Consider the following 26,833-nt stretch of genomic DNA (forward strand, 5'->3'; position numbering starts at 1 on the left):
CAGGAGAGATGACAGCCCCAGACTGATTGCCATGAGACCTGCATCTTAATCCCAGCTCTGCAGCTTATAACCATGAATCTTTACGGTCCCCTCTCTGAGCCTTCATTTTCTCATCTGAGGGTTGTTGAGAATGGCTGACCATAAATTTAGTTCCCTCCTCTTTTCTTCTTCTTCCTCCTCTGATCCTTGTCAGGCTTGTGATCTTGCTGGGCCTCAGTTTCTCCCACAGAGAATGTGGAAGACCTCTTGGCTGAAGCCACTCCCACACTGGACACCTTCAGGTGCAAACCAGAGCAATTACCGGGTGACTAGGTGTCTGGTAGGTGTCACTGCCTAGGTGAAAAGGGCCACACCTCCTCTTGAATTCTGACTGTCCTAACAAAGAGTGCTCCAAGATTTGCCTTGTTAACGTGGGTCTGGCCGTCTTCTCCAACACGCCGTCCTGACGGTCCACACGCCGCTGTGAAGAGGAAGCAAGGACTCGGGCCGGCCCTGGCATGGCAGGTGAGTAGGCAGGGCCTGCGGGCCTCTGGGCACAAGGGCCCCTGAAAGGAGCTTCAGGAAAGGGAATGTCTGTGGAATAAAACTTTGATCATTGAGTTTTAGGATTATAGGCTGCACGGTCCCTGAGCTGTGGCCTCATGTTCATGAGAACATGGAGGCTCAGAGAAGGAAAAAGCCGTTCCCCAGATCTCCCAGCAAGTCCATGGCAGAGCCCTTCCTGGGCTGAGGCCAGGCCTTCGCCATACACCTTGTTGGGCTGGAGGAACGGGGAGCAGAAAGGGAAGAGTAGGAGAACTGAAATCTCACACCCCACGTATATTATGTGACTCCAGAAACATTTCTAGGCAGAGTTGGGGATTGTGAGCTGGGTGAGGAGGAGAGAGGGGCCCCAAAACTGCATCCTCCTCTAATTCCCACCCCAAAGACTCGAGGGCAAGAGCAGCTCTGTCTGGGGTGAAAAGAATTATGTGACCTTGAGCAAGAGAATTTGCCCTTTGTGCCTCCACTTTCTCATCTATAAAATAGGGATTATATAAAAATCATCTCACAGGCCTGCTGTGAGGAACTGATGAGACCAAGTGTGATGTATTCCCTACACTGTCTCTTGTGGGGCCTTGTAGACAACAGAAAATGTGCCTCCCCTGTGGCCGTAAGATCCTGAGGAGCAAATTTCCCTCCCACCATGGAACTATGTCCCTTAGATAACAGTTACATGTTTTATACCTACTCTGTGCTAGGAGCTGGGGTACAGTGACGAGCATGTCAGCACAAGTAGAGGTCCTACTCTCCCAGGTCTTTAAAAGATGTTTCTAATTCTATGCCTCCTGTTTTCAATTGTTCAGCATCCTATGACAATTATATGAGTCAACTCTTATTTATTTATTTTCAAAGGCAGGAATTTTAATTTCCTTGTCATATTTGAACTTCCTCTTCTTATTCTCCCGTAGCAGACATTAATGGTATCCTGGGCTCTTCTGGCTGTTGGGATGGGTCTGCTTCCCGAGGACCAGGCCACTTCAGCACAGCTAACTCCTCAGACCGCTGTTTCCAGAGTTGGGGTCATTTCTCACCGTTAGGTCTGGTTTACAGGGGACTGGCTTTGCTTCTTTCAGGATCTGCTTTCCAGGGCCCACCCAGACGTCCTCTTCCCTATCAGCCTTAAACTTAACCAAACTTAATTGCTGAGAAAGGGTCCTTCAAGGAGAAAAATCAGGGATGAGGGTTCCAATGTCAAGTCTGTTACTAACTTGCTGAGTGACTATTTCTCTCTCTGAACCTCAATTTCTCCATCTGTAAAATGTCGGGGTTAGATCCATCACACCTACCATGTTTCCCCGAAAATAAGACCTAGCCAGACAGTCAGTTCTAATGCATCTTTTGGAGCAAAAATTAATATAAGACCCAGTCTTGGGCCGGCCTGGTGGCTCAGGTGATTGGAGCGCGATGCTCCTAACACCGAGGTCGCTGGTTCGATTCCCACATGGGCCAGTGAGCTGCGTCCTCTACAGCTAAGATTGTGAACAACAGCTCTCCCTGAAACTGGGCTACCGTGAGCAGCCGGAGGTTGGCATGAGCTGCCGCAGGATGCTGTGTGCTGCCGTGGGCTGCTGTGTGCTACTGTGGGCTACCATGTGCCACCATGAGTGGCCTGCAGTCAGCGAGAGCTGCCGTGAGCTGCTGTGTGCAGCCAACCGCCTGCCTCAGCTGGGGGCAGCGCAAGGCTCCTAATACCAGCATGGGCCAGGGAGCTGCGTCCTACACAACTAGCCTGAGAAACAACGGCTTGAACCAGAGTGGATGGGAGGGGGAGACGGAAGAAAGGAGGGGAAAAAAGACCCGGTCTTATTTTATTATAATATAAGACCATGTCTATAATATAATATAATATAATATAATATAATATAATATAACATAATATAATATAATATTGGGTCTTATATTAAGTTTTGCTCCAAAAGACGCGTTAGAGCTGATGATCTGGCTAGGTCTTATTTTCGGGGAAACCCAGTAGCATATATACTAGCTATTAGTTAGGTTGAATTATATTCCCCAGTCTCCCAGGTTTTCCTAGCTTCTTGAGAATATGTTTCTCAGAGCCATAAACCAAGCTTACTATGCAATCTGTGCATGAATGACTGAGACATAAGCTCCTGAATGGAAAGTGTCTGGCTTGTGTGCTACTCCTCCTGTCAATGGCAGACATCACTAGTTGACCCCAGAGTTCTTCCCTACGGAGCCTGGATGTGGCCCTGGAATTCTCCTCAACATATTTCTTTAAGAGATCCCTACCAGTTGATCAGTGTTAGCAAATGAAATGAGACCCTTTTGCTATTGTTGAATCATAATAATCTTTTGGCTCAGAAATTCTAAGAATCAAGAATATAATGTGCGGGGTTAGCTCTGGCTGGGACATTGGGTTAGAGTTGATAGGCCACTGCCTCCTTGTGAGAAAGAGGCCAGCAGCTTCCAACAGGACCAGGAAGGAAAGGGAGATTGTGCAGTGGCCCCAGGCAACTCCCCAATTAATCATTTAGCTATGGAGGTCAGATGTCTATGACGCACACTGAGCATAGGGACATAATGGGGCCCATTAAAAACCAATTACATTGAGTCCAGAGTCTGGGAGATGTTGCTTCAGCAAAACTTCCTGGGTTCAGCACCCCTGGGTGCCATCCCCTGGCTAGGATGGAGATCTGGGGAGGAGAGCATCATCAGCTCTTTAGTATTACCCAAGGGCAGGAGGAGGAACAGCCGGGGTGAGCTAGGGCTGCGGTGGGAGGCAATCTTCGGTGCACAGAGAGTCCCCTCCAACTAGGATTCTTCCTTAGGCTGATCTCTGGAGCCAGCTGGAGAGCAAGCAAGCTGGAAAGGGGAAGGTGAGGTTGGCAGGGATCGGGGTGGGGAAAGTGGTAGGCAGGGCCAGATTGTGAGGGACTTTAAATACCAGCATAATGGTTGTGGGTTTGATGACTTTTTTTTTTTTTTTTTAAGATTTTATTGCGGAAGGGGAACAGGACTTTATTGGGAAACAGTGTGTACTTCCAGGACTTTTTCCAAGTCAAGTTGTTCTTTCAAGCTTAGCTGTGAAGGGTGCAGCTCAGCTCCAGGTCCGTTGCCATTGTTAGTTGCAGGGGGCACAGCCTACGAGCCCTTGCGGAATCGAACCGGCAACTTTGTGGTTAAGAGCCCGCGCTCCAACCAACTGAGCCATCAGGCAGCTCAGCGGCAGCTCAGCGCAAGGTGCCGTGTTCAATCTTAGTTGCACCATCCTTTGCGGGAGTCGAGAAGTCAAAGAGGCAACCTTATAGTTGAGAGCCCACTGACCCATGTGGGAATTGAACAGGCAGCCTTCGGAGTTAGGAGCATGGAGCTCCAACCGCCTGAGTCACAGCCTTGATGGCTCTTGAACAGAGGAAATGACATGCTTACTCTCGTGCAATAGGAAAAGCCCTTCCCTTGACTGAGTCTCAGTTTCTCCATAGTCATGTAATAGGATGGATTGAACTGGATGAGCTGAAAATGTTCCAAGACTGTTGGGGTCAATCAGAAATTTAAGCAAGAGGTGAAGAATAAAAAGAAAAACATTATGTATAGGAATTGGGAGGAGAGAACAAAAGTGGTGGGAGATCTGGGTAGAGGAGGAGGTGACAATAGCAAAACCTCAACTATAGACCTTATAACTGCAGACCCAGCACTGTGCTAAGCACCTTATAAGGAGGGAGCCCATTCACCCTGCTTGAAGCTTGTTGTCCTAGAGGCTTTACTGATGGCTTCTCCTTTCACTGTCAAATTTCCAGATTTAAGTGATGCATTTTCTCATTACCCTATTCGTGATCATTACCTCATCCTCCCCAAAACTCTATGAGGGAGGTATTATCATTGCCACTTTTCAGGAAAGGAAATCTGAACCTCAGAGACATCCACTAACTTATCCAGAGCCACTCAGCCAATGAGTGGCTGATGTAGGACAGCACTGATTGGCAGAATACTGAAATGGCAGCCAGAAGTTCTTGTGCACATACTGATGATAATATCCTCAATGCCATGCATATTTACCGAGTACCTAACAAGTGGTAGTACTGTTCTAAGTACTTTATATGAATTATTTCATTTACTCCTCACAACTCAAGGAGGCGGCTGTTACTATCACCCCCGTTTTCACCAAGAGACTGAGGTTCGAGAGAGGTTCAGTCACGTGCCTCAGGCCACACAACCAACAAGGAGCAAAGCCTGCATTTCAATTCAAGTGTGTGACTCTGAAATCAGGCTCCTAATCGCAGAGTGCGAAGGAAGACCAAGAGAGGAAAGTGGGAGAGACCAAAAGGAAGGCAGCAAAGATGGAGGGACTGAGAGGCTTTGGGGTGACAGGGTATGTGGGGAGGATGCTCTTACCACATCCCTTTCTCCCTGTGTCTGGTGGGCACAGCCTCAGGCCTGGGGTCCATGGGTCTTGAACTCAGAACTAGGAGCTCACCCAGCATATCCCCAGGGTGGGTGCCCGGGGGCTGACAACATGTCATCCATTCTATTTCCAGGGCCTCAGGTACACTGTCAACCATCCCTTCTCTGGTGCCCACTGAGGTGTTGAGTGACAACCGTCAGGTCAGCACACTCTAGCGGGGAGTGGGAGCGTGTGGCAGGGAAGGGCCAAGAGGAGTCCTGGGGGTATCAGAGGCACTTGATTCAGCCAACCACAGACTATGCAAATCCTAAGAGTCCTTCTGCGTCATTTCATAGGTAAAAATAAATGAGACCCAGAGAGAGGAAGCCATCTAGCCTGGCTCTCGTAGAGAACCAGTGGCAGGTCGGCCTGCCTGGATCAGAGCCCACGCACTCCTCCCACCTCCAAGGCCCATGATTGCGGGTGGAAGGAAGTCAGGAAGGAAGGGCTGGTTTTGAAATGTGACAGCTTGAGAGAGAGGGATTATAGGTGGGTGGGGATGCCGGGCGTGAGCGCTGATCCTTGAGGGAGCACCAGGAAGCTGGTGAGCATCAGCTCCCCTTTTCACACGCTCATTCCAGCCAAGACTAAGAGGAACGTGCATTCATTCATTCAACCAACATTCACTGAGCATCTACTATGCCCTGGGCCTTGAGCCACCTGAGCCAGGCTCTAACAACTCGGAGAGAATGAAACTCAGACCTCACCTTCAAGGGCATCACAGTCCAGTGGAGGAAAGAGACATGTAAGCAAACATCTATAACCTGTCTTCCTTGATGACTGATTGGGGACAATCCGTCTTAGATATCAGAATTCACGCTGAGGACATGGAGAAGGGGCATTGGGTTTATTTCGACAGGGCGTCTGGAAATCTTCCCACCTGCATATCTATCTCCTGGCCTTGGGCTGCCCTGTAGGTCAGCTCTCCTGCCCTGTGCCCTGAGGGCTGGGGAGGATGCCACCTAGGATGCAATTGGCGGAATCACCAGAACAGTTTCTTTCTCCCAGCAGGACTTAGAACACCAAAGGATCAGCTCTGGGGGCAAGTCACACAGGGACCAGAGCAGTGACTTCCTGTGATAGGGCAGGTGTAGGGTTGGTGAGGGTGGCAAGTTGGGATTTCTCAATAGCTCTGCAACATTGTCAAGGGACAAAAGGAACAAGTGTGCTCTGTGGGGGTAACAGAGGGGTACAGTGGAGATAAATTGGACAAATGGAGCAAGAAAAAAGACTTTGGCTCACCAGAAGGAAGGACTTTTTAATGTCTGGGTGGTGGACGAGCTGCCTCTCAGAGGTACGCAAGCTGGAACCACAATCAAGTATCCACCGAGAACTTGACCCTGGGCAGGAAGTTGAGAGACAGTTGGTCTCCGAGATTCAGGGATAATGATGCTAATGGCAGTTCTGACTCATCCCACCCTTCTTACCACCCAGTGATGAGACTGCAGATGTCCGGAGGGTGGCAACAGGGCAGAGGGGCGGGGGGCTGGTTTAGGCTGTGACAGGGAAAGGGGAAGCCAAGGTGGAATTCTTAGGGCAGGAACCCATGGCCCAAGGTCCAGGAACCCTTCTCACCTTCTATTCTAAACCCCCCCCAATTAACCCCCTGGGGCATTCCAGGGCTGAGTACCGTGCCGTGAAGACGCTTTTCAGTTTGAGATATATCTGCTCTTGTGCTGGACTGTCAATTACCTGGCAGCAGGGCTGATGTATGTTCCATGGATTATTGAGTCTGCAGCACCCCACAGGATGCTTGACACCTGAATAAATGAACCCTGAATAGATTGAGGGAGAGGGTGCTTGGATTGGCGCTCAGTATGCCACCCACCTCTCCTCTGGAGACATCCCATCCAGTTCACGACAGCCTAAATGCCACCTCCTCAAGCAGGCCTCACTTGTCACCCTTCAGACAGGCCAGGCCCCTCTTTTATACGTTCTTTCAGCTCCATGTACTTTTCCTTGATAGTACGTATCAGAATGATAATTAGGGATTCGTGGCCTCACCTATTTAAATGTCATCTTTGCTTGTCTGGAATATAATAACTAACATTTATTGGGCTCTCATTCTTGGGGCTGTAAATGACAGGCAGTTATCCTCCACATTCACTCCACAAGGTATTATTATCCCCAATCTACAGAAGGGGAAACTGAAGTACAGAGAGATCGATCAAAAGGTAATTTAACCAGTAGATGACCGAGTCAGGCTTTGAACCCACATCAGCCGACCCCAGAAACTGTGCTCATAACCACATGGCCTCACTATGTGTCTCTCCAGGACTCACTATGTGTCTCTCCAGGACAAGCCCACCTCTATCTTGTTCACCAATATATCCCAGCACAGCACAAAGAATATACAATTGATCCCAATATTCGTGTATTCCGTGTCTGCAAATTGGCCCGCTTTCTAAAATTTATTTTTAACTCCAAATCAATGCCCTTGGAACTTTCATGGTCATTTGCAGGCAGAGGGATAAAAAATGGAGTCACTTAACATGGATGTTTGCAACTGAAGTCAAACAAGGTGACACTCTGCCTTCTTGTTTCTGCTCTCATACTATAAACAAGTGTCCTTTCATGGTTTATTTAGTGGCGTGGTTTTTTGCATTTCTGTCTCTTGTTTGGTGACTCCGCTGTTGAAAATGGCCCAAGCATAGTGCTGAAGCACTGCCTTGTGTTCCTAAGCAAGCACGGGAAGACTGTGATGTGCCTGACAGAGAACCATGTGTTAGATAAGCTTCATTCGGGCGTGAACTCTAGTGCTGTTGTCAATGAGCTCACTGCAAATGAATCAACAACACCGGGGATGCCAAAAAAAATGTATACAAGTGGACACTTTGGTCAGCGGTGCTCAAGCAGTAGTTCGCCGTAATCAGAAGTGTCTGGATGCTGATGGTAACCACTTTGAGCACCTCTTGTAATTGCAGAAGTCAAACTTGTATTCGTCTTTTGTTATCGGTATATATTGAGCATTGCAATTTTAATAGTTTTTTTCCTTTCTTAAAATGCGTATACATTTTTTGGCAGCCTCTGTATATTAAATAAGGTGTCTTTAAACAGAAACACATAAAACAAGGTTATGTATTGATCGATTGATGAAAAGGTTGTGACCAGACACTCACAGGAACCTAGCCCTATAATTCCCCTAAGAGCGATGGTTCAGTGTTCATGGAGACTTTGTAGACTTTATAGAACGTGACTACCGCGAATAACCAGAATCTACTACTGTATAGGGTAAACAGTGGCTGCAGGAGTAAAGACAGGCCAGTTGAGGCCAGGCATGGATTAGAAAGCTGCCAAGGGCTTGGCCTCATGTGTGTCCCTCCCTACTCAGGGATCAGAGTCACTGAGGTGGACTGGCAGTGGCTGAGGAATGGTGCTGCCCACCACACCCAGGAGTACCCCAGCCCTGAGCTGGTGGTTCGCAGGGGTCAGATGTTCACCTTGGTACTGGAACTGAACTACCCGCTGGACAACAGGGAGACCCTCATCTTCACAGTGGAGACAGGTAACTGGATTACCAGCGCCCTCCATTGGTCCGCATCCAGAAACACTTGTCTTAGGACCAGTGAACTGAGACCCTGTGGTCATCAGCCCAGCCTTTCAGGGAGGGGGGTGGAGGAGAAGCAAGACTCTGTAGGTGTGCTGAGCCCCGAATCCTGGAAGCGTTTGATGACAGCTTTCTGGGGATGGCTGGGAGGTGCTGCCAGCAGGCAGTGGAACAGATGAGATGGCAACTCTGGAATCCTGAGGATGCCAAGGAATCCAGGGCTCCTGGGGGGTATGAGAAATCATCAGGCACTTTTAGAGCCCAAGCTTGTCTTTCCTGGCCAGACATTGGCAGACTGTAATCTCGATGGGTCCTGTCACTTTCTCCTTGATCCAGGAGGTAGGTGGGAGTCAGGACAGCTGAGGTTTCCCCCATTCTTGGTCAGATCCTTCCCCCCACCAATGTTCCAGCAGCTCAGGGGTGAAGGATGCACTTCCAGGCCTGTAGCTTTTCCACTTCTCTAGCACTGGGTTTCCTAGGGACAGCTAGGTCTTCTGATTCCCTCTTCTCTGCCAGGACCCCAAGCTTCTGAGGCTCTCCACACCAAAGCTGTGTTTCAGACAACGGAGCTGGAGGTGAGAGATGCATGGACAGCAGTGAAGGAGGCTCAGATGGAGAACACGGTGACTGTCAGCCTCACCAGCCCCCCCGATGCCATCATTGGCCGCTACCTGCTGAGCGCCAGGGTTTCCTCTCGACGCAAACACAGTAACAGGAAGTTGGGAGAGTTTGTTCTCCTTTTCAACCCATGGTGCCCAGGTAGGAGCTGCCGAGTCCAAGGCAGACATTTTCCTGGAAACTGTCCTAGAGGAAGGCCTGACCTTAGAAGGGGCCTGAGAGGCAAGTTAACGGACAGTGTGTCGAATGTCAAGAGCTTGGCGGAGCTGAGCCTAAGCAGAGGCAGACACTGGGCAAAGGAACCTGGTAGCAGGTGCCACAAAGTAGGCTGTGCCTGAGGGGCAGGAATCAGTAGTTTCTGGTGGGCAGCGATGGGGCTGATGGCAGGACAGGCTCAGGAGTGGGTAAGAGCTGGGCTTTAGCCATCAGACAGCCTTGGTTCAATCCCAGCTCTGCTAATACTTTCCTCTATGAGTCTGTTTCCTCATGTGTAATATGGGAATAACAGTGCCTACCTCTTAGGGTTACAATGACAATTCATAGCACTAATGCTTGTTATATATAAGGCATATCATAAGGGTTACTAGGGTCAGTATTTGTATTAACATTTAAGAAATATGAGGCTGCGGAGTGGCCGGTGAGCTCAGTTGGTTAGAGCATGGTTCTGATAACACCGAGGTTGCCGGTTCGAGCCCTGCATGGGCCACTGTGAGCGGCGCCCTCCTTAAAAAATAATAAATAAATAGATAAATAAATCTAAAAAAACAAGAAAATTTGAGGCTGCTATTGGCGTCAGTGGGATCACCCACTGATGGCATCAGGACTCCTCACATCCCTCAGTCTTGGGCCAGGGTGGGGTTGGTCCCTGCCTGGGGAAAGACCAGGCAGGTGGAAGGGAGCCCAGCAAGCCCCCTCGTGGCCTCTCCTGCCCCAGTCAGCCTCCAGGCACTGCCCTGCGGCTGATCCCTGATGTAGCTCCTCCCCCAGGCCGGCAAGGCCAGAGCCCCAGCCCACGCAGGGCCTGACGACTGCTTTTCAGAGGACGACGTGTTTCTGGCCTCCGAGGACGAGAGACAGGAGTACGTGCTCAACGACAACGGGATCATCTTCCGAGGCGTGGAGAAGCACATCCAAGCCCAAGGCTGGAACTTCGGGCAGGTCTCCAGGGGCTGGGGCCTGCGAAAGGATGTGGGCTGGGGCCTGCGAAAAGTCAGCCCAGGCGCCCCTCTGTCTGCTCACCTCTTCCCAGGAGGGACAAGCTGTCTGACTCCTAGAGCAAATTCATTCATCTATCCATCCATCCATCTACTATTAGTTATGGCAGGGCCTGTGCTGGGTCCTTAGGAAGGCAAAGGGCTTTGGGTATAATTTGGAAACAGAACGGGTCAGCTCTGCTATAGAAAGATAAATAGCTCAGGTCAAGTGTTCTCAGTCTTGAGTGTGCACCAGTATCACACAGCGGGCTCACTGAAGCACACAGGTGGCCGGGCCCCACCCCCAGAGTGGCTGATTCAGTGGGGGGGTGGAGGGGCCTGAGAATGTGCATTTCTAACAAGTTCCCAGATGACGCCACAGCTGTTGGTCTGGGGCCACACTGGAGACCCACTGGCTTAAACAAATTCCTTATCGTACACGGCACGATGGGTGGAGGAAAGTCAGAGTGGCAGAGATGCGAGCACAGGGAGTTCAGAAGAGCATGAAAGAAAACACCACCTCGGGGATTTCGGAAGGCTTCGTGGTGTAGGGGTGGGTGTCCAACGTTGGGCGGAATCTGGACAGGCAAAGGGAAGAGCACACAGAGCAGCGTGGAGGTGGGAAGTAGGGAGCAGCTGAGGTTCTGCTGGAGGAGTTCTGTCTGCCTGGACTCCGGGGGATCAGCCGGAAGAAGGTTGGCCACGCAAATTAAGGACCTTGACTGTCAGGCTGAGAAGCTGGGGATGGAAAGGGGCTCAGGGGCTGGGCAGGGATGATACACTGGAGAGTTTAAGATCCACCTCAGGAGTAACCACTTCTCAGTACCCACCTCTTATTACCATGTGGGAAAATAAGTGTTCCCAGACCTTCCAAATTTTCAGAGACCAGTAATCTTAATTTGTATGAAAAAAATCTCCCAGTTCTTAAATGAATCTCCGAGTTTGTCAATTAATTCAAATATAGTTGGAAAAAAATCATTTAAACCAAATGATTGTGCCTGTGGAATCGATGTGACTCCAAAGCCACAAGTTTACCCCAATCTTTACTGGGGGTACTGGGGAGCCATGGGGTGCTATCGCACAGGAGAGGACTCGATTAACGCTGAACTTGGTTCCCAGGTGACTCCCTGAGGACGGGGTTCTGAGACGTGAGGATACTCTGTGGTGAGGGGTGAGGGTCGTGGGAGGGTCTGGAATATGGGCGAGGCTCTGACCTCTAAGCATCGCCTCTCCGGGGACAGTTTGAGGAGGACATCCTGAACATTTGCCTCTCCATCCTGGACCGAAGCCCCAGTTACCAAGATGACCCAGCCACTGACGTGTCCTGCCGCCACGACCCCATCTACGTCACCAGGATCATCAGCGCCATGGTGAGGAGCCCCCCATCCCTGCATACACCCTCCCTCATGGATCCCAAGCCAAACCCAGGGCCACACCTTATGATTTTTCTTAAGTTACCTCTTGTTTTCATTCTCTGTTGCTGCATAACAATCCCCACCACCACCACCACCACCAAAAACTCAGTGGCATAAAACAACCATTTATTATGCATACAGTTTTATAGATCAGGGTCTTAGGCAGGGAACTGGGAGGGTGGCTTATCTCTGCTCCAGGATGCTTTAGCTGGGGGTGTCTGAATGGCTACATATGTCTGGAATGGTTTGACAGAGCCATATATCTGGGGCCTTGGTTCTGGCAGTCCGTGTTTCCTTGGTTCTTCTCTTCCATGCTGTGTCTGCTGGAGCTGGAGTCCTTGGTTCTCTTCCATGCTGTGTGTGCTGGAGCTGGAATGTCAGGATGGCTTGCTCACTCTCACGTCTGGCTGGCCCCTGGGCTGAGCTGGTGAGAATAGCTTGGGCTGGCCGGTCATCATTCTGTCTCTTCATGCAGCCTTTCCACATGGCTAGGTTGGGCTACCTCAGAGCATGGCAGTCTCAGAGTAATCAGACATGGCAGCTGGCTTCTCCCCAAGCAATTGTTCTGGAAAGAGGAAGTGGAAGCTGCCAGTCCCCAAAGGCCTGGGCCTGAAAACTGGCACAGTATCACTTCCACCATAGTCGTTGGTCAAAGCAATCACAGGGCAGCCCAGATTCAGAGATAGGGAACACAGACCCACCTCCCCGTGGGAGGGGGTGCCATCTTTAATCTATTATGAGCCACAGTGCTTCCTCCTCAAAAGGTAGCTAGAGGACCTAGTAACTCTCTCTATAGCAAGCAAATGTTCAGATCAGTGAGTGGGTATCTTAGATTCCAAAAATGAACAAAGATATTTTTCTCATATTTGATACTCTCAGTTCCTCAAGGCCTTGGAGAGAAGTTGGAGCACAGAGACTCAAAGGCAGACACCAGTTCTAAACAGTAGAGGCCCATGTCCTGTGGGACAGCAGCACGGCACGCTCCCAAGTCCAGCTCCTGAACTCCTTCTACTAACTTGCTGTGTGATTGGGGCAGGTCCCATAGCCCCTCTGAATCTCAGTTTTCTCATCATAAAAAAAATAAAAGGAAAAGAAAAACCTACTTTAAGCAGGTTAATATAGTGTGCACAAAGCCTTTAGAACACTGCCTGGCACACAATATGCATTTCATGAATGTTAGTTCTCTCTATAATTATTACACCACGAACAGTCCCCAAAAACACACCATTTAAAATAGGAAATGCTCTAAAACTGTACATGATTTTCAACAATACCAGATCCCGATGGAAAGTAATTGAAAATAATAAATGCTACCAAAAGGTAGGTATTTTAAGACAGCACATGGCCCCAATTTTCAGACGATTTAAACACAAGGGGTACCCCAAATGACGGTGTGACCCCAAATGACTACGTGCCCCAAAGTTGGAGATGATTTTACGTTGGCGAGGTCCCTGAAGAAGGGAGCCCTGCCTGGTGGTGGACCCGTGCCCTCCTCTGCGCAGGTAAACAGCAACAACGACCGGGGCGTGGTTCAAGGCCAGTGGCAGGGCAAGTACGGCGGCGGCACCAGCCCACTGCACTGGCGCGGCAGCGTGGCCATTCTGCACAAGTGGTTCAAGGGCAGGTTCAAGCCAGTCAAATACGGCCAGTGCTGGGTTTTCGCTGGAGTCATGTGCACAGGTACCCAGGAAAAGGTTTCCAAGCCCCAGCCAGGCCCCTCATTTGCATTCCTTTGCATATATTGGCAAAGGCCCCCTTCTCCCCCTCACCAAAACCCGGTGGTTCTTTATTGGTGATGGGAAAATGAAGGAAACCAGATGGTTCACTTACATGACTTTTGATCATTTATTTTGCAGAAGGAGTCGCATCTCCCTCTGCCTGGAGCTCACTGAGTGCCCTCTAGAGAGTCCTGGGGCTCCAAGGCCTCTAGTCCCCTTAGGCTATTATACAGCTGTTACATGGCTTCCAAGTTCCTGCCAGCCTCGGAGCCTGCCTATTCAAATGGGGGTGGCAGTATGTCTCCAGAAGTCCCCTGAGAGAATATAAAGGAGATGATGGTGTTTCTGAGGGTGGAGACAGGCGTCTCAGCCCTGACAAAGTAGACAAAGACAGGGAGGGGGCTTGGGTAGAAATGGGGGCAGGTGGCCAGATCCCTCTTGAGTCCCGGGTCCTGGCCTGCTCCTGGCACTTCTCCAGCCTCCTGCTTTTCAGTCCTTAGGTGCTTGGGGATTGCCACACGAGTTGTGTCCAACTTTAACTCGGCCCATGACACAGACAGGAACCTGAGTGTGGACAAATACGTGGACTCCTTTGGGCGGACCCTGGAGGACCTGACGGAAGACAGCATGTGGTGGGTCCTAGGCCTGCTGGGTCCCAGGGGCTCCCTGAGGCAGACCCAGATCTGGAGCCCAGCTTTCCCGAGTCGGAGCCAGTTCTGGAAGGAAAGAGAGGCACCCTGCAAAGGGAAAGGGTGGTTCCAGACTAAGCAACTCCTCTTCTGAGAAGCAGGGGTCTTTGGACATGTGACTCAGAGCTCAAGAGTGGGGCTCAAGATCTGACTGCCTTCAACCCCCTGCCCTCCCCTCTGTGGGATGCAGCCCTCCCGAGAGTCCTGTGACGGAGGGGTGGAGCTTCCTTCCATAGTTTCCTCTGTATTGTGTTCCTGCTTCTCTCTCAGCTGCCTGGGCACGTGCTGTGCATCTCAGGTGACTGAGAAATCTCCTTTCTCAGCTCAAACAAAACTCTTCACACACAGCTTTTAAAAATTAATTTTAAGTTATTTTTTAAAATAGGAAATACGTTCACGTGCTTTAATATCCCACAGGTACACAATGGGTTACAGTGTAAGCCTCCTGCCATCCAGTCCCAGCCTCCCCATCCTCCTCCGGAGGCAGAACTGTGACTAGCTTTTTCCATCTCTTTCCAGACCCAGGCTCTGCAAACAGAAGAACACAAACATCCGTAGTCCCATCACACCCCTGCTTTTTAATATTGGCAGCATAGTGTAATACAGGCATACCTCGTTTTATTGCTTTTCTGCTTTATGGCACAGATGTTGCGTTTTATATAAATTGAAGGCAAGACCCTCTGCCCGCAAAAAGATCATGACTCGCTTTATTGCGATACGAGCTTTATTTCAGTGATCTGGAACCAAACCCAAGGTATGCCTGTATCGTTCATCTTGCTTGTACATTTAATAATTTCATATCAGTACACTCAGGGTTTCCTCATTTTTTGTAGTGTGCAAAAAGATAACATCACACTCAGTGTACACCTAGTCTAGGCCAGGCCCAGTTCTAAGAGCTAAACATGTACTAACTCATGTATTCCTCCAAACAACCTTGTGAGCACGCTAGTGTTATTATCTCTATTTTGCAAATGAGGAAACCAAGGCACAGGGAGGTTAAGTAATTTGTCTAAGGCCACACAGCTAGTAAGTGGAAAAGCAGGGGTAGGAACCTGGTCAGCCTTTCAGTTGTATGGAAAAACCATCATTTTCTAACCATCTCACATGGATGGGCCAAACGGTTGCCTTTACAAACAAGGCTTCAATGAATAACGTTGTCTGAATGTCTGTTCATACGTGTGCAAGTTGTCATACAAGCCAACATTCTAAAGAGCAGGGGAAACCATGAACAGCATGCAGTACAGAACACAGACGGCCTCTGCAACCCTATTCCTAGAATGTCCTTGCCACCTCCAGGGAACGTGCCCTTCCGCCAGTGGGTCTCCAGCCTCACATCACCTCTCTTCTCCCCTTTCCTTCTCTTTACTCCCTCTGCCTGCAGGAGCACCACAAAAATTCCGCTCTTCTTTCCTCAGGCAGAATGAACACACACTTCTTTTGGATGTTGGGGCCTCTCTCACCATGCAGGTTACCACTGTCCTCCCTTTTACCCAAAAATGCTTATCAAGATATTCGCCCAAACAAAGACCATTACCTCCCTAAGAGGAATTCAGAGACGAGCTGCAAAGATGCCAAGTCAGGCCAGCTAGGGTTTCTCTCTGCTGCTTCCTTACTATGTGACCTGTGTCACTTCTCCTAGTCTCCTATTCTCATCTTTAACATAGAAAACTGAAAGGCTGAACTCTCTACCAAGGCCTATAAACTGCATAATCTGAACCCGACCTGCACCCTGTGCTTGCTGTAACCCAGAGATACTTACATACTTTCTGTTCCTCAAACCCACTAAACTTATTCTTGTCTCAAGAGCCTTTGTACATGCTGTTCCTTCTGCCTGGAACACTGTTCCCTTCACTCTCCCTATGGTTAATTCTTTTTCCTTTAAGTCTCATCTTAGATCTCATTCACCTAGAGTAAGTCTCCAGCAGTTATTCTCTATCTCAAGGCCCTGTCTTTATAGCATTTATTTACTTATATTTGTTTTATTTATCTACTTACTTAATTTTGCCTATCTCCCCATCTGTCTCCTTTGTTAAAATGTAAGCTGCCTGAGGGTAAGGATCTTCTGTCTTATTTGCAGTTGTATTTCTGGTACCTTAAATAGCAGGTTTTTGATATATATACACACACACACACAATATGTGCTCATCGATATGGTTGAATGAATGGTTCACAAGATTCAGCCACAGCTCTCTTGCAGAATGCAGACCCAGGGACTGGCTTGCACTAGGAACTTCCCCTCCCATGGACCTCTGTGCTCACAGTAGGTCACCCTGCCCCAACCTCTCTCTGGCAGGAATTTCCATGTCTGGAATGAGAGCTGGTTTGCCCGGCAGGACCTGGGCCCTTCTTACAATGGCTGGCAGGTTCTGGATGCCACCCCCCAGGAGGAGAGCGAAGGTACGGGTTCAGCCGGGTGGGTCCAGATCCCCGCTGCTCCTCACCCCCACTGCTCATGCCCACCCTTCTTCTTGCCCAGGCGTATTCCGGTGCGGCCCGGCCTCGGTCACCGCCATCCGTGAGGGCGACGTGCACCTGGCCCACGATGGCCCATTTGTGTTTGCGGAGGTCAACGCAGACTATGTCACCTGGCTCTGGAATGAGGATGAGAGCCGGGAGCGTGTGTACTCAGACACAAAGAAGATCGGGAGGTGCATTAGCACCAAGGCGGTGGGCAGCGACTCTCGCGTGGACATCACGGGCCTCTACAAGTATCCGGAAGGTAAGGGCAACATGGTGGCTTCCATCAGCCTCCCCAGATGACCTGTCTGCTACAGAGGGACAACCGCAGGTGGCCGGGTCCAGGCCTCTTCCCGTATGTTATGGGGGTGATAGCTTCGTTCAGCGCTGTCTCTGCGCTTTGAGCCAAGTGCCGTTAGCTTATATTAATGGCATCCTCTTTTCGCTAAGATTCCCCGCATCTAACAGTAAGAATAGCTTCATTTCCTTGAACACTCACCATGGCCCAGGCACTGTACAAGGTATGCTCACATATGATAATACTACTAATAATAATAATTGTGATGATAGTAGCAGATACTATGTATTGAACACCTAGGATACATGGTACTAGAGCCCAGTTCAAAATAATAATAATAATAATGATAATAATAATAATAATAGTAATAATAATGGCAGCTCCTGTTCATCATCTGCCAGGGCCTATGCCATAGTTTCTAATTTATGGTCATTGGTTTTTGAAGCCCCTGTACTTGTTGGGATACAAAAGCAAAACAAGTACCCTTTGTCTTTTAGCCACCTCCAGCTGAACACTTTAAAAATTGCACTTTCCCACTGAATAACAGGTCCCTTAGCAATGCCGTGATCTGATCTATATATTTTCAGCCATCTCTGCTTGTTAAAACAATGTTATTCGAGTAGTAGTTCAAACTTGAGATCGAGCTTGTCTCCTCCCCTCCCCTAAGCACAAGCTAGAGCAGTGACAGAGGAAGGTTGCTACAAAGCTGCTCCGGATGCCTCCACCCCTCTGTCGTCTATTCTCTAGCAAAGCGGTTTGTAGCTCTGATTGCACACTGGAATGAGCTGGCATGCTGTTTCAGTTATGCAGATTGAACAGCAATTATTTATTTGCCGAGGATTCTGTGGGTCAGCAGTTTAGGCTGTGCTCAGCTGCGATGGTTCATCTGCACCAAATATCTGCACCATGAGCTGTGGGCTGAGATCCTGTATATGTCTGGGGCCTCAGATGGGACTGCTGGGCTAGCTGGACCTCTGCTCACTTGGCCTCTCATGCTCCAGTAGGCCAGCCCTGGCTTGTCCACGTGGCGGCAGCACTCCCAGAGCGGGGGAATGAAGCTGCAAGGTCTCTCAAGGCCTTTCTCGGAGTTTGCACTTGTCACTTCTACCATATTCGACTGGTCAAAGCAACAAACAAGGCCACCCCAGATTCAAGGGGCAGGAGGTAGAGGCCACCTCGTGATGCGAGGAGTTTCAAAGAAAGTATGATGGTCAGTTTTAAGCTACCACAAGAGCCCAGATGGTACACCCCTGACTAATTGAATCACAGTCACTAGAGGGTGTGACCCAGCTTCAGGACTTTAAAATACTCCCCAGGCAATTCCAATATGCAGCCAGCAGGAAGTATTAGGCCAAGAAGGAGGAGGAGGAGAGAAGAAAGCAAATGCTTCTGGCTTAACCGGGTAAAGATCCCATGCACCTCAGCATCTGATGCTCCTAGTTAACGATCTATGCTTAACAAAGACAGATGGTGACTCCATTACAACCTGCGCCATCAGGACTCACTCCTACATCGTCTCCCACCCCTGCCCCTGGCACAGCTGATTTCCTGAGACATCTGGCCCCCTCTTTCAGCAGACCCCTTTCCACCCCACGGGCAATCACACAGCTTCCCTCTCATGCATGGTCATTTTGCTCACAGGTTCTGCAGGGGTTTTACAAAGCTGGGGGGATCTTTCCCCCCACAGTCCTCTATACTCTGTGCCCCACTCAAAGGCTGGTGGGGAGAAAGGTCTTGGTGGGCTGTCCTCCACCTGCCATCTCCTGTCAGTTCTCTTCTCCCTGCTCAGGTAGTACACAGCTCAATAAGCAAGACAGGACAAGTAGACCTCCCACAGCCACGAAATGCCAACTTCTCCTTCCTATATGTAAGAGCTAAAATTATAAATTTTTCAAAGAAAACATAAGTTTAATGTTTATAACCTTGGGTTAAACAAAGCCTTTTTAGATATGACATCAAGAGCACAAGTGACAAAAGGAAAAAGTGGACGTCATCAGAATTAAAAACTCGTGCTGCAAATTACACTATCAAGAAAGCCAAAAGACAGCCCACAGAATAAAAGAAAATATTTGCAAATCACGTCTCTAATGAGAGTGTGTTTCTAGAGGGTGTGACCCAGGTATCAGGACTTTTAAAAGCTCCCCAGGCAAATGCTTTAGATTTTACCGGGTAAGAATCCCGCGCCCCTAGGCGGCCGGCGCCTGTGTACTCAGACACACTCCCATCACTCATCCTCATTCCAGAGCCAGGTGACGTAGTCTGCGCTGACTTCCGCAAACACAAAGGGGCCATCGTAGGCCAGGTGCAGAACCAAACAGCGCCTATAACTGAGGTCTGCATATGGCACTTGGGCTCGTTGAGACCCAAAAGTAAAGTGGTGGTTTTGCCCCGAGAAGAGAGAAATGAGAAGAGATGGCCCTGGGGTAGGCGAGGAGGAAGAGGGTACCTGCCTCACTGAAATGCGTGCCCTGCAGGGTCCCGGAAGGAGAGACAGGTGTACAGCAAGGCCGTGAGGAAGCTGTTCAGTGTGGAAGCCTCGGGGAGGAGGGCCCGGGTCCGGAGGATTGGCGGCCGTGGTGTCTGGCGCGATGACCTCCTGGAGCCCACCACCAAGCCCAGCATCACTGGCAAGTTCAAGGTACTAGAGCCACCTGTGCTGGGACACGACCTGAAGCTGGCCCTGTGCTTGACCAACCTCACCTCCAGGGCCCAAAGGATCCGAGTCAACCTGAGCGGTGCCACCATCCTCTACACCCGCAGGCCAGTGGCAGAGATCCTGCACGAATCCCACACAGTGCGGCTGGGGCCGGAAGAAGGTAAGAAGGCCTCCTCTTGGTGGAACCTGGCCAACCCAACCCCTTTTCCAGAAGGGGTGGGGTGGGGCTTAAATTCCCAGGAATCTACATTTCCAAGAAAGAAGATATTCCTGAGCATTTACTTATAGTGCTTTGCCTCTTGTCCCCACTTTACAGATGAGAAAACTGAGGGTCAGAGAGGCTAAATAATGAGAATGGTAATAAAGTCCGCAATTATCTGGTTGCAAACAGCCTGGATAATGAGGTGATTTATAGTCTCTACTTATCACAATTAGTTTGAATATTTACATGCCAAATAAACACCTGCTAGGAGCATTCCATTATACGTATATGGAATACACCTTGTGTTGCCTTCCTAAAATCCAGGTGTTCTGCAGGAGAGGGATGGACCAGTAAGAGATGTTTATTCAGTGCTTACACGTGCCAGGCCCGTCCTAAGAATTCTACATGAATTGGGGTACTACCACTAGCTCAGTTTCTCAGAGGAGGAAACTCACATCCAGAAAGGTGAACTCACAACTCGAGAGTCAAGATTCAAACCAGTCTGGCCTTAGAGCACTTCTAAGAGCCCAGGCAAGGAAGGGGCATAGCCAGGGTGCAAAGCCAGGAATGTCGGACCCCGGGGCACATTTACTCGGCTGATTCTGTTGCCTGACTACAGGCCTGGAGTGCAGGGTCAGATCAGCCCACACCAATTATACTTACCGTGCCTAATGGTACTTTTGCCTGAAATGCAGCCTTGGTATTTCGAAACAAAATAAAATGGCTTCAGTCCTTTCGAAGGTTTCTATACAATTTTAAATGACTTTATTCCAACTGCTTTTAAAAATATATGTATTTCAAGGATTTTCTTTTCATAATCTTTATAAAAACACATAGTACTTCAAATGTGATTTACTAAATGTATCCTTTTTGATTACTCTTCCTCTTTTTCCTACTCTCTCCCTCCCTCCCTTCCTCCCTCTCTTTCTCTCTCATTCTCTCTCTGTTTTTAATCTGTCTATACATATGTCTCCATCTCCCCTCCTGTATCTACCTATCTAACTATCATCTCCTCACATACCTTCTGAACTCTTAGATTCAGTTAAACAAAGAAATGGTTCCTCTGGGCAGTTTCGGTAAGTGAAGTCTGTGTATTTTGACAGGATGTGAAAACATGTGAAGAAGGTGTTATTTAATTTTCATAAAATCTAAATCACAAAATAACACTTTATAATGAAATATTAATTAAAATAGACTTTCTTGTGGCTTTTAGCAATTTTTTATGTGAAAGTAATATATATTCATTAAAGATTTAGAGCACATAAGAGAGAGATCACCTATGATCCTGCCACCCACATACAAATTAACATATTTCCCTTCCAAATTGTTAATGCCCTGTTGGCTTTTTGAAAAACATAGTTCTAATTATATTACAAATACTCAGTAGTGCCCTGATCTTTTCACTTTATGCTGTAATTTAAATTTTGTATGAGCACTTCATTAGCATCATTTTAATAGATGTATAATCTTTAAATAAATATATGGTGATTTATTTTATCTTTTCTCTTTTGGGTAGTTATCAGCTTACTGCTATTTTTGATGAGGTATCTGCTCAGATCTTTTAACCACTTTTTAATCGTGTTCATTTTCTTATTGTTGAGTTCTAAGGGTTCTTGTATATTTGGATAGCAATCCTTTAGCACATGTATCTTTTGTAAATATTTTCTACTAGTCTGTAGCTTATCTTCTCCTTTTCTTGACAGTGTCTTTCATAGGACAGAAGTTTTCAATTTTAATGAAGTCCAGCCTGTTGATTTTTTTCTTTCATGGATCATGCTTTTGGTGTGTTGTATCTAAAATACCATATCCAAGATCTCTAAGTTTTCTCCTACGTTATCTTCTAGGAGTTTTATAGTTTTGCATTTTACATTTAGGCTTATGAGTCATTGTCAGTTTATTTTTGTAAAGAGTATAAATCTGTGTCTATACTTATTTACCTGGTTATTTATTTACATTTAGATGTCTAGTTATTCCGGCACCATTTATTTAAATGACTGTCTTTTCTTCATTTGTTTTCTTTGCTCCTTTGTCAAAGATCAGTTGACTATATTTGTGTGGGTCTATTTCTGAGGTCTGCTCTGTCTGTTGATGTATTTGTCTATTCTTTCACCAATATCACACTGTTTTGATTACTGTAACTTTATAGTAAGTCTTGAAGTTAGGTCGTGCCAGTCCTCTGATGTTCTTCTTCAATATTTAGTTGGCTGTTCTGGGTCTTTTGCCTCTCCACATAAACTTTAGAATCAGGTTTTTTAATATTCGTGAAATAACTTTCTGGAAATTTTATGGGATTGCCTTGACTATAGATCAAGTTGGGAAGAACTGACATCTTGATAATATTGAGTCTTCCTATCCATGAACAAGAAATGTCTCTCCATTTATTTAGTTCTTTGATTTCTTTCATCAGAGTTTTGTAGTTTTCCTCATATACGAGGTTGGACAATTAAGTTTGCGAACTTGTTGCAACAATGTTGCTAAACTTTTTTGATATCAAAGGGATTATTCATTATGCATCTGTACCAACTGGACAGTTAACCAAGTTTACTATTTGGAAGTATTGAATAGGCTGCGTGAAAAAGTTAGACGAAAACAACCTGAACTTTCACCAACAATTCATGGCTCTTTCATCACGACAATGCACCTGCTCATGTGGCACTGTCTGTGAGGGGTTTTTATCCAGTAAACAAATAACTGTATTGGAACACCCTCCCTACTCACCTGATCTGGCCCCCAATGACTTTTTTCTTTACCTGAAAATAAAGAAACTATTGAAAGGAAGACATTTTGATGACATTCAGGACATCAAGTGTAATACAACAACAGCTCTGATGGCCACTCCAGAAGGAGTTCCAAAATTGCTCTGAAGGGTGAACTAGGTGCTGGCATCAGTGCATAGCTTCCAAAGGGGAGTACTTCAAAAGTGACTGTAGTGATATTCAGCAATGAGGTATGTAGCACTTTTTCCAGGATGAGTTTGCGAATTTAATTGTCCAACCTCGTAGATCTTGTACATGTTAATATTTTGTTAGATTAATACCTAAGTATTTCATTTTGAGGATGCTAGTGTAAATGATATTATGTTTTTAATTTCAAACCCCACTTCATTGCTGGTACATAGGAATATGATTGACTTTTGTACATTAATTTTATATCCTGTGACCTTGCTGTAATCACTTACAAGTTTCAGGATTTTTTGTTGTTCTTTCAGATGTTCTACGTAAATGATCATGTCATCCGTGAATGAGTTTTAGTTCTGCCTTCCCAATCTGTATACTTTTTATTTCCTTTTCCTGTCTTATTGCTTTAGCTAGGACTTCCAGTACAATGTTAAAAAGGAGTGATGAGAGGCGACATCCTTGCCTTGTTCCTGACCTTAGTGGGAAAGCTCTGAGTTTTTTACCATGAAGTATGTTGTTAGCTGTAGGTTTTTTGTAGATACTCTTTATCAAAGTTCTAGGAACAGAGAGTGTGAGCCAAAATCAAGCCCTTAAAGGACATTTTCCACAGGTTTAAAACTCAGATACTTTCAGGGACAGGAAGGAAACAAATAAAGAAAGCAGTGGGAATATAATAGTAGGGGATGGTAGGACAAACTGGAAAGAACATGTGGCACCTAAATAATATATACATTCTATGTTATATATTACATTATATATGATAATATATATTACATATGCTACATATATAATATATTTTATATATATATATAGATATATATAGATATATATAGATATAAAACAAAACAAAAACAAATATGACTGACAGTCAGATATGGTCTATGGTGACTCATACTCACAAGAAGAGGATACATAGGCAAGATTTTGTGGCTGGTGAAAAAGAAAGAGACAGAGATGGCCAGGATCACAAAAGATTAGAAGGCAGAGGGCACAAGATCACTGGGTGGAGGTATCACTGAAGGTTTTTCACAGTTGGTGGGGCTGATTAGGACTCGGCCTTAATGGGGAGGGAGGAATTGGAGAAGCTGCCAGGAAATTGGCCTCTTCCCTGGATTGGAAGCTTGAGGCAGGTCTTCGGTCTCCCTCTTCTCTGTACCTAGTACATAGTAGGTGCTCAATAAACAGTGAGTGAATTCCTGATGGAATAAATGATTGATGGACTGAGAGATTTCCATCTGGAATGATTAGGGAAAGTTTAAACACATCTCCAGGAGCTCTTGGAGAAACAATGTGGTGTCATGGTAACTGATTGGCCTGAATTTAAATCCCACCTCATGTTGGTCCCTTGCTTTACTTGCTACGTGACATTAAACAAGAAATTACACTCTCTGAGCCTTAGGTTTATTCATGTGTGAACTGACAATAATAATGCCTGCCTCATGTTGGTTGCAAGGACCAGAGAGAGTGATGGAACCCTTCCTCCTTCTGGGTTCCATCAAAAAAGAATATCAGATCTTCAACTCCCACCTCTACTTTCCTTTCCAGAGAAAAAGATCCCAATCAAAATATCTTACTCCCAATATAAGGAAGACCTGACAGAGGACAAGAAGATCCTGTTGGCTGCCATGTGCCTTGTCACCAAAGGAGATAAGCTCCTGGTAGAGAAGGACATTACTCTGGAGGATTTCATCACCATCAAGGTGACTCCTATCTGCATCCCCCACCCTGTTCCTAGCAGCTGTTCTTCAGAGCTCAGGGAGGGAATCAAAAGCTGGGGATTTTGTTCTTTTAGCTCTAGCTTCAACTCTCAAGGGTGGAGAGAAGTGGCGTGGATGTGCGGGATGGATATAATGATGGAGCTCAGTAACAGGGTATATGGAAGCAAGGGGTAGACAGGATTTTACCCCATCCTCTGACCCAGCCAGGACCATGGGTTTCCTGGGGGAATGGGGAGGAGGAAGGATGATTTATGGGTATTGCCTCTTCAGGTGCTGGGCCCAGCCATGGTGGGGGTGGCAGTTGTGGTGGAAGTGATGGTGGTCAACCCCCTCTTGGAGAGAGTGGAGGACTGTATGCTGATGGTGGAAGGAAGTGGCCTTCTCCAAGGACAGCTCAACATTGAGTAAGTGCCAGCCTGGGGATGGGAGTGGGAGAGAGGGACTTCCTTCCTTATAAGATCAACCATAGAAAAGCTGCTGGTGGGTGAGGGGTGTAGGAGAGATTCTGGCCCCCCACGAACCAGTCCATTGCCTACATCAGCCTTCATTCATTTAGCATAAGGTATGTTCAGGACACAGGGAGAATAGCCTGGCTGGTTGGAAAGAGTGAAAAGTTGTGGAAGGGAATATTAAACTGGAAGCATATTGATAAGGCTTGAATGTCAAGCCACAAGGTGTGACCTTGATCCCAAGGGCTTTGGAGAGCCATGGACTGGCAGGCCAGGCTCAGGAATGAGAGGAAGCTGATGGTCTACCTTTCTCCTTTCCCTTTTTCCCAGTGTTCGCAGCCTAGAGCCCCAGGAGAGAGCCTTGGTCCAGTTCAACATCACCCCTTCTAAGAGTGGCCCAAGGCAGCTGCAGGTGGACCTTGTCAGCTCCCACTTCTCGGACATCAAGGGCTTTGTGATCATCCACGTGGCCACAGCCAAGTGATGGACCACCACAGAGAGGGGAGGAAATGGCTCCCATTCTCCTCCTGTCCACCTCTTTGCCCTTACCATGTGGGAGCCAGGAGGCCTGGGTTCCAGGCCTGCTATAGCTTCTGCCTCACTCTGTGAACTTGGACAAGTTCATTCACCTCTCAGGCCTTGGTTTCCTCATCTGTAAAATGAGGTGTTAGATTCAGGAATCCTTAAACTTTTGGACAATGATGGATGATGTAGGGAGCCTCTACCACCTTCATCTTATCACCCTCGTTACTGGGAGGCTGACAGACTGCATTAGAGCATTAGAGTAACCCCAGCCCACCTGGCACTGCCACCACCTTCCAGCCAGGTCACTGTCACCCTGGCTGACCCCTGGGCTATCCTTTGTTCTCTCTCAGCTCTTCAATGCTCTAACCACATCCAGACCCAAGAATCTCCTCCCAGCTCTAACAAAGAACCCAAAAGTTTTAAAGCTGAAACCTAAGCATTTCTCAACACTCCCATTTTACATAGAGGGGAGACCCTTGCCACATGGCCACAGGAGGAGCTAGAGGCAGAGTTGGGGCCCATGTGCATGCCATTTACACCGCCTAAGTTTTACCCCAAAGTCATGTTCCTGAAAAGCATTAGATTTGAAGGGTTGGGAGATTTTCCCTCATTGAAGACACAGGCCCAGCATCTGAGGGGCTATTTCTGCCTGGAAGAAGCTGAAGACAGAAAAGGAGCCATTAAGACTGGATTGCATTTGGGGATGCAGCCCCCAAAATGACCTACCTATGGTCGTCAGGGATCTCATACCACCAACCCAGTGTTGATTTACTTTCTTTGGAACCAGAACAGTGTTGACTTTGCAGAACATCCGCAGTAGCTTACACTACACACAATCACATTCTTAGCATCAAACAGGACAGAGACCTCTGGGATGAGGACCACAGTGGAAACCACCAGGCCCTGGAGATAATGGCACCAGACATGGAAATCAACTCCACAATATTCTAGACAGCCAAAGGAATTATAAGTAATCATATAACTGAGGAAAAGAGTGAAGGAATAAAATGGAGTCACAATGGTCAAGCTACTAAATTATTAAAAGTAAGTAGACTGAGGCATGAGGAAATGATTCTATGCTTGTTTTAACTGACTCTGGGAACTTAAACTTCTGAACTTTCCAGTCCTTCTTCAGTACCTAGATGTACATCAGGTCGTTGTGCATCAATGCCTAGATATACATCAAACCCTCAGACGACCATCTGAATGACCTCAAGAAGAAATTGTGTCATTGTCCAGATCGCTAGACATCTGAAGATTACCATCTCAGACCAATGCAGAGGCTGAGAATATAGTACTGATTCTTCTCAAAAATGTACTTTTTACTATAAGAACCCTCAGCTTTTCTTCCTCCTTTGGGATACTCTGGGTATTACCTGGTTGTGTTTCCTAGTGTGAAAACCCTAAGACCCTTGAATAAATCTTTGTTATTTTATTTCTAATCAAAGCCTCCTGACTCTTTTTGAGTGCATTGACATAATTTAAGTAATCTGAACAACAACAACA

The 26,833-nt window shown here is 47.4% G+C and overlaps 1 protein-coding gene across 2 annotated transcripts; it reads left to right on the plus strand.

Moving 5' to 3' along the window:
* The first annotated feature begins 433 nt into the window (after positions 1-433).
* TGM6 (transglutaminase 6) lies at positions 434-25,377 on the plus strand. Of its 2 annotated transcripts, XM_033095155.1 has the most exons (13): positions 434-504; positions 8,277-8,450; positions 9,009-9,251; positions 10,150-10,268; positions 11,545-11,673; positions 13,221-13,398; positions 13,930-14,068; positions 16,419-16,522; positions 16,602-16,844; positions 19,355-19,696; positions 24,181-24,335; positions 24,624-24,757; positions 25,133-25,377. In XM_033095155.1, exons 1-13 carry the CDS (start codon positions 498-500, stop codon positions 25,284-25,286), a joined length of 2,121 nt encoding a protein of 706 aa, XP_032951046.1. In that variant the 5' UTR covers positions 434-497; the 3' UTR covers positions 25,287-25,377. The 2 variants fall into 2 exon arrangements, with proteins under 2 accessions (XP_032951046.1, XP_032951048.1); XM_033095157.1 differs by lacking the exon at positions 24,624-24,757.
* The last annotated feature ends 1,456 nt before the right edge of the window (positions 25,378-26,833 follow it).

Source organism: Rhinolophus ferrumequinum, chromosome 23 (genome assembly GCF_004115265.2).
Source record: "Rhinolophus ferrumequinum isolate MPI-CBG mRhiFer1 chromosome 23, mRhiFer1_v1.p, whole genome shotgun sequence".
Classification (NCBI taxonomy): domain Eukaryota; kingdom Metazoa; phylum Chordata; class Mammalia; order Chiroptera; family Rhinolophidae; genus Rhinolophus; species Rhinolophus ferrumequinum.

Excerpts from the sequence above, each read along its gene's own strand:
- TGM6 (XM_033095155.1), top strand. Across the intron at positions 16,845-19,354 it reads CCTCTACAAGTATCCGGAAG|GGTCCCGGAAGGAGAGACAG; the intron begins GTAAGGGCAACA and ends CGTGCCCTGCAG. Across the intron at positions 24,758-25,132 it reads CAAGGACAGCTCAACATTGA|TGTTCGCAGCCTAGAGCCCC; the intron begins GTAAGTGCCAGC and ends CCTTTTTCCCAG.